Source organism: Apium graveolens, chromosome 5 (genome assembly GCF_009905375.1).
Source record: "Apium graveolens cultivar Ventura chromosome 5, ASM990537v1, whole genome shotgun sequence".
In the NCBI taxonomy this organism is placed as follows: Eukaryota; Viridiplantae; Streptophyta; class Magnoliopsida; order Apiales; family Apiaceae; genus Apium; species Apium graveolens.
In genome coordinates this window covers 108517728-108526196 of record NC_133651.1, presented here as the reverse complement: position 1 = coordinate 108526196, position 8469 = coordinate 108517728, and the positions used below count along the sequence as shown (strand labels likewise).

At 36.0% G+C, this 8469-nt stretch overlaps 1 protein-coding gene across 1 annotated transcript; it reads right to left on the bottom strand.

Annotated features, from left to right (window-relative positions):
- Positions 1 to 3769: 3769 nt before the first annotated feature.
- LOC141660300 (uncharacterized) lies at positions 3770 to 4351 on the bottom strand. The gene has a single exon (XM_074467275.1). It carries the CDS (start codon positions 4349 to 4351, stop codon positions 3770 to 3772), a length of 582 nt encoding a protein of 193 aa, XP_074323376.1.
- Between the last annotated feature and the right edge of the window lie 4118 nt (positions 4352 to 8469).

Sequence of the window (8469 nt, the reverse complement as noted above, 5' to 3'; positions counted from 1 at the left end):
CGCCGGGTTGTCTAGTTGATCAATCGTCGATTTCATTGTAGTTTATTCGTCGGGTAGCAATCTGGCACTTGACTTCATTTTATTTATGCAGAATTACAAGACATCATCTATGTACAATTAATCAACCTATTCTGCATATTTACTTAAAGTCAACATGACTTGAATACTACTTACAGAATCTATACAATGGTGTATGCAGAAACGTGCTACAGACTTATTGTTACATAAGCTACTCACTCGATGGATAATAAGTCATCATCCGTCGGGACTATAAATCTTATCCATAGAGTGCTACATAATTTCACTAAGTAAAATCTACCAGGTGTTTTGTTCATGAAATCATCAAGTACACAACATATACACAACACCTACAGACTAGCTGATACTGATGTGCTAAAGAAGTCTGTCAGAGAGCTTCAACATATTCACTATCTTCTGGAAGTAAAATATGATATTACAAGAAGATGGTCAGAATACATTTTGAAGGCTATAAGAGATCTTCTCAGAATCTCTGGCACAAAAGCTTCTCAGTATATACCAATGAATACTGAAGATGATGGAAGAGAAATTCCTATGCTGAAGAACTCTACTAAGGTGGAAGTTATTCTGAAAGGAAGATGCTTATGTTATAATGAAAACTCTTTACATCCTAAAGTTATCAGACTTGGTGATGGACTTGAAAGAACATCAATTCAAGCTCTCAGAACATCCATTTATCAAATTGGTGACGGTAAAGATGAAGAACTGATGCAGGTCAAAGCACAGTTAGTTGAAGTTCTGAGAAAAGCTGAAGATAAGCTGGTAAAAGATTTTGTTAAGAATCATTATGGATTCAGATTGATCCATTGATATTGGTAAACCTACAAGGACTGTAAGTTTTAGTTAATAGTCTTATTAAACTCTCATTACATTTGAACTTAAATGTTTTTAACATCATCAAATCTATTAACTTGTATATTTTTGAACAATTTACAAGTTGGGGAAATTGTTAGATATATTTGAGATGTCATGTCTAATATGTTTCATGTTTAGTTTTCAGATCTTAACAAACAGGAAATATCAAGACTTACTGGAATTAGTACTTACTGGAAGTCAGAACTTAAGGATATCAGAACTTAGGTTATCAGAAGATAGATATCAAAACTTAAGTACGGGATGACTTACAGTTAAGAAAGGAAGCTGATTTACATGATAGAAGATCGAGACTAATACAAAAGAAGATATGCATGGAAAGAGTTGGAAGATAAGAAGACTTGTATAAGATATCTGATTGATATATTTTAGGAGACAGAATTATATTCCATCAATTAGAAGTTATCTTATAACTGTGTACTAAATAAACACAGACATAGGTTTACACTATATGTGTTATCATTATCGAGAAGATCATACATTGTAACCTAGCATCTCTCGTGATATTTGTTCATCACTGAGAGAGAACAGTTCCATTGTAACAGAGTTTATTATATTGAATATATCTGTTTACTGTTACTTGTGTTCGAAATCAATTTGATTGTATTAAACACTGTATTCAACCCCCTTCTAGAGTATTGTGTGACCTAACATGTTGTTGTAAGAGAATTCCACTAGCGGTAAATGTTCGTCCCAACTGCCTTCAAAATCTATTGCACATACATATAATATATCTTCAATTTTTTGAATTGTCCTTTCGCTTTGCCCGTCCGTCTGTGGATGATAAGCAGTACTCATGTTTAGCTTAGTACCAAGGCATTCCTGAAACTGTCTCCAGAACCTCGAATTAAAATGTGGATCTCGATCAGATACAATAGATACATGCACTACATGGCGTATCACTATCTCTTTAAGGTATAGGTGCACTAACTTGTCAAGCGAGAACCTCTCGTTGATTGGGAGAAAATGTGCTGACTTTGTTAACCTGTCAATAATAACTCAAATCTCATCATGGTTTGCTCTGGTTCTTAGAAGTCCTACTACAAAATCCATTGCTATATGTTCCCATTTCCATTCTGGAATATCCAGTGGTTTTAGTAATCGCTTGGACGTTGATGCTCTGCTTTGACTCGTTGGCACGTATAACATTTACTGACCCATTCAGCTATTTCTTTCTTCATGCCTGGCCACCAAAAATTTTCCTTCAAATCTCTGTACATCTTCGTGCTCTCGGGATGAATTGAATACCTTGAATTATGAGCGTCTCGTAAAAGTTCTTCTTTCAATTCTGGTACATTGGGTATCCAGATTCTCAAGGCAAATCGCAAGATTCCTTTATCATCCTTATGACTTGTAATTTCTTCACCTGTCAAGTTGTCAATTTCATGATTCATTACTTCCTCTTGACACCTTCTTATCTTTTCCAATAGTTCTGGCTGGAATGTCATTGCATAGTTCATTTCAGTGGATTTTTCAGGAATATGGATTTCAATTTCCAATTTATCAAATTCTCTATTCAATTCTTCTGAGGATGTCAACATATTCAATCTTTCCTTTGACTTAGTGCATCTGCTATAACATTTGTTTTACTTGGATGATAATTGATTGATACGTCGTAGTCTTTAATTAGCTCCAACCAACATCGTTATCTCATGTTAAGTTCATTCTGTGTAAAAATATATTTCAGACTCTTATGTTCCGTGTAGATGTCACATTTCTCACCATAAAGATAATGTCACCAAAGTTTCAGTGTGAACACAATGACGGCTAATTACAGATCATGCGTCAGATATTTTTGTTCATGAGGTTTCAGTTGTCTAGAAGCATACGCAATTACGTTGTCGTGCTGCATTAATACACATCCAAGTCCTCAACAGGAAGCGTCGCTGTAAATGACAAAATCTCCTTGATCATTTGGTAGCACAAGTACAGGGGCGGTTACTAATCTATTCTTCATTCTTAAAAACTTTCTTCACATTTTTTATTCCATATGAACTTTTCGTTCTTTCGAGTCAATTTAGTTAATGGCGTAGCTATCTTCACAAAATCTTTAACAAATCTTTTGTAATAATTAGCCAATCCCAAGAAACTTCTAACTTCCGTCGAGGTCTTTAGTCTTTCCCAATTTAAAATAGCTTCAATCTTTGCTGGATCTACTTGAATTCCTTCAATACGGATAACATGACCTAGAAATTGTACTTACCTTAACCAGAATTCACATTTCAAAACCTTTGCATAAAGTTGTTCTTATTCAGTCTTCGAGTAGATCAAGATGTCATCAATAAATACAATAATAAATTTATCCAAGTACTTTTTGAACACTTTATTCATCGAATCCATAAACGCTGCTGGTGCATTGGCCAGTCCAAATGCCATCACGAGAAATTTATAGTGTTCGTACCTAGTTTGGAAAGCAGTCTTAGGAATATCTTCCGCTTTAATCTTTATCTGGTGGTAACCCGACCTTAAGTCAATCTTCGAAAACTACGCTGCTCCTTTCAGTTGATCAAATAAATCATTGATTTATGGTAGAGGATACTTATTCTTGATAGTTAACTTATTTAACTCACGATAATCAATACATGGTCGCATACTGCTGTCTTTCTTCTTTACAAACAATAATGGTACGCCCCATGGGAATACACCAGGCCTTATAATTCCCCTATCTAAAAGATCTTGCAATTGTGTTGCCAGCTTTTTCATTTCAACAGGTGCCATTCAAGACGGAGCTTTCGAAACTGGTTCAGTACTGGTGCTAAGTCAATAGTAAACTTGATTTCTCGATCCAAAGGTAGTCCTAGAAGTTCATCTGGAAAGACATCAGAAAATACAAACGCCATGGGAATGTCTTCAATTTTCAGACTTTTTTTTCCATATCCAATACAAAGGCTAAATAAATTTTACATCCTTTACGTAGAAATCTTTTAGTCTGCATCATCGTTAAAAATCTTTGCTTCTGTTTCTCGCCTTTAAATATTACCGTTGTACTTTCTTCAATTCGCAGATTCACTTTCTTATTCGCACAATTGATCTGGGCTTTGTTACCAGCTAACCAGTCTATTCCTAGAATAACATCAAATTCTCCTAACTTGAAAGGTATCAAGTCATCCGAGAAATAATGTTCCGCTATTTCGATATCGCACCGTGGACACACTCGGTCTACAACAATTTGATCATCATTTACTAACTTTATAATTAATGTTTCGTCCAACCGTTGGATTTGACAATATAACTTATGAATAAATTCTTCTGAAATAAAAGATCTTGTGGCTCCAGAATTAATAAATACTTTTGCATCTACAGAATTCACAAGAAGCGTACCAGCAACCATGTTGGGATTCTGCACATCTTCTTTCATTGACATATTAAAGTTCATTGCCCTAGGCTGATTCTGCTGTGGTGGAGGTAATGCCAAAACCCTTGGAATGTTGGCTGCCATAGCTATTCCTCTACAATCCTTAGCAATATGTCACTTTCTTCCGAATTGGAAACAGGTAATCTCTGTCTTCCTTGTTGGGCATTCCTCAGAGTAGTGTCCCTTTTGCTTGCATTTTAAACACATGACATTCGGCTTGTTACAAATTCTCGTATGCTTCTTTCCACATGTCCTGCAATCAGGTATTGGTGGTCTGATGATTCTTTGTTGATTTGGGGTTAGAGCCGGTTACCCGTTCTCTGATTGCCTTGTTTTGTCCTTCTAAAATTTATATTTTCCTGGGCTTGAAATCCCGGCCTCCTGTTGGAACGATCCTGAAAACTTCCTTGTCCCTTTACCTTTTGGGACGTCTCACTTTCACCTTCAATGATCATGGCTTTTTAAACCACGGCCATGTAGGTTGTCAATTCAAATATTTTCACTCTGCTACGAATCCACGACTTCAATCCTTGTTGGAATATCTTAGCTCGTTTTCATCAGTATCAACCTGCTCTAGAAAAAACCTAGCCAATTCAGTAAATTTGGCTTCATATTTAGTGACTGACATATTCCCTTGCTTCAATTCCAAAAACTTGATTTCCATCTGGTTTTTCATATAATGGGGGAAATACTTTTCCAGAAAAAGCTCGGTGAATCTATCCCAAATTACGACGCCTTCACCTTCTAACGCTTTCTTGGACTCCCACCAGTAATTAGCTTCTCTCTTGAGGAAATAACTAACGAATTCTGTCTTCTGGTCTGCTTCCACGTTAACCAGTGTGAATACCTTCTCTATCTCCTTCAACCAGGCCTTAGCTTTAGTAGGATCCGCTATACCTTCAAATTTCGGAGGCTTTACCGACTGAAACTGTTTAAAGGTAACAACAGGTACATCTGGTGGTACTTGTGGCTCAGGACGACGTGGTTGCTGTAACATTTGCTGCTGGAAATGTTGTTGTTGTTGCTGTATTTGCTGCTACATCATCACCATTTGCTGTTGCATCAGGTGAAACATTTGGTCCATATGGTGGTTATTATTTTTCCCTTCAGTATTATCATTGGATGACTCAGTTCTGGTCTTTCCTTTTGGTGCCATTTTTCTGATAATAAAACAAATGGTTCTTTTAATAAAAATTTTCTAAACAGGTGATAATGGATAAAGGAATAATTTGTCAGGTATTAAAACATAGAATTTAAACAATGGATAATGGAAAGAAAACAATTTGACAGATATCAAAACGAGAAATTAAAATAGTTCAGAACTTAAACAAATCATTTAAAATAATTTTAAAATTTGGAATAATAGATGATACAACATTGTTTTAAATAAAATATAATTTGAGATATGGAAAAACTGTAAAATAGTAAAGTAAATGTAAATGTTATAAGGACTGAAATTTAAAATAAAAAGAAAAGGTTGAAAAAGTTTATTTTATATATATCTGACACCAGCTTCAGGTGTTAGTGCTTGATATAAAAAGTCTACATCAGATCTGTCACAGCTACTGCTGATACATGTCAAAACTAGATACTACATACATACATGCCTAATCACACTATACTATGCTGTCTCTATCTACATCTATCACATATGATACAACCCATCTGTCTAACTGGCTAATCTCAGAAACCTGGTGGTACACGGTCTATCTCTTGTCGGATTGAATCTAAAACTGTCTCCACCAATCTCATGGCTCGGTAGTACACTGTGTCTGCACGAATATCATCCTGACTTAGATCTCCAAACTCCTGCGAAGCCGCCCGATAAACCTGCCCGAGTCTCTCTCTCTCAGTACATAATCTGGTTGTAAAGCTGTCACGGGGCCATACTCACGTCTCTAAAAAAATCCAAGGGTCTCACTGCACTGAGCCCTCCACATCTGCATATCCTCTCTCATCCTCACATACTCATGATATAGCACTGTCCGTGGCTCTCTAAGATCTGTCTGTGATCCCCAGGAAGGTAGAGGAACTGGATGATCAATGACCTACTCATCCCTGAACTCCGCAGGTGGAAACTGGTAAATCCCTGGCACTAAAGCATATATGGCTCAGGGAGCTGGAAATAACATCGGTGGTATCTGAGGCTCTATCAATTGAGGATCTGGATGTACATCTGGCTGCTGAAATGGTATCTCTGGCTTTGGCTGCTGAAATGGTATCTCAAGCTCATCCAATTATGGAAAATCAATCAGGCCAGGTATCTCAAGCATCGAAAACTCGAGAGGTGGTAGTTGAGGTATCTCTGGCTCAAAATATGGGAAAAAGTCTATAGGATCAGGTACCTCTGGAACTGGTGGATCTACTGGTGCTGCTGGAGGCATAGAAACTGGTGGTATCACTGGTCCGGACACGGTCCTCTCAGATGATGATGAAGCTATTTGACAAAATAACCATAACACAAGAAAAGGTCACTTCCATTCCTAGAACTTATAAATCCCTAATCTTAGAAATCAATAAAACCCTAATACTATTATTCTTATCTTATTTGATCTCCCTATCTTATCTTAATCTTAATGTTCTTGTTTTATGGACCAAAACTTATAATCTGATGCCAACTGTAACACCCTCCAAATCCGAGGTATAGATCTGGCGTATTACTCGCCAATAATTACCTTATGAAACCTGTACAATAGTAATATAAACAAATAATAACCCTTTTTATCTCTACTCAGGATCTTTTAAGGTTAAGGTGTAAAAACAAGAACAACTTATTATCTTCATTACAACAACCCAATTAAACAGTCTTGCAAGCCTTCTTTATTACAAACCAGCTGTCTACACAAGTTTTAAACTAAGTTTCTTTTATTCAAACATATCTACATCTACTTCCACTACACCTGCACGGGCATTTCAAAACTCTCTTTTGGGATTGGAATTAGCGCCCTTGTTGCTAGAGGGTCCCGCCATCTGACCCGCTTCTTGACCACTCGAGTACAGATGGGTTTCATTCTCAGCCTTAACTGAAAAACAAGGTGAATAACAATAATAGGGGTGAGCCATAATTGCTCAGCAAGCCTGTAACATACATACATATATATATAGTATAAGGAGAATATTAAATGAACCGGTAATATGATTGTTCGAGCAACCACATGTTTCTGCAAGGAATAATGAAGGCCACTATCGGTGAGTACCAAATGAATTATACTGGACACAAAAACCAACATATGCACTATAACATGCTCATCACTCAGGATATAGCACAGATCTATACCCAACTGTATAGACCCACCAACATATAAGGTACCCAGGTACTATGGCCTAATAATCAAGGGTCCAGTTTATACCTGACCCACATCGTAACCATCCAGTCCATGGGTTCGCATCCGGAACAATCGACATGCGTTGATGTATTCCAATATCGGAATATATCAGAGTATAAGTATATGTGTATATAACTATTGGAATATGAATAGAAGATTCAGTGAATTAGGAGAAATCAGGAATTAAAATGAATTATGAATAAAGGAACAACAGTTGTGTATCAGTGTTTGTGAACAAAAGTTATCAGTGTGTAGTTGCCATCAAAATCTGAAAGCAATTCACTATTCTGAACTTAGAATAGTGGAAAAACTTTACTGGTACATGTTATGCTTCGAGTAGTTTAAAGTTCCCTAACTCTGGTTTGATCCGCCTTGCTGGTGTTGAATCTATCAAAGAAAGATATTCGTTTAGTTGATTCTCATCGTAATCGTTTCTCAGACTGAGGTCACGTAGCTCTTATCGTCTACCAATACGATTCTATCTGACCCGTATATAAATTTTCTAACAATTAGGACTCAAGTATTCACATAAATCACATAGCACATAAGACACATAGTTACTTTAGACTCAAGAATATTTTTAGAATCAAAATCGGATCTATACTCGCATTAACAAATAATATCTGACTCATTTTCTAATTTTCTCAAATTTATTAGACTCGTATTCATAAATAATAAGGTCTACAATTAAATAAATACAGGAACCTGTCTCGCTCCCGAAATATTTTAAGATTCATAACTATTTTTAATAGATTCAAGTCATTTTTCTGAGTCTAAGGGATTTCGTTTCGATTAAATCTGATAAACGGTTCAATTATTATGTAATAAACAAGAATAATTCAATTATCAGTCAATATAATTAATTATATAAAAATA

Bases quoted from the DNA above. Each gene is read 5' to 3' on its own strand.
- LOC141660300 (XM_074467275.1), bottom strand. From the start codon at position 4,351: ATGGCAGCCAACATTCCAAGGGTTTTGGCATTACCTCCACCACAGCAG.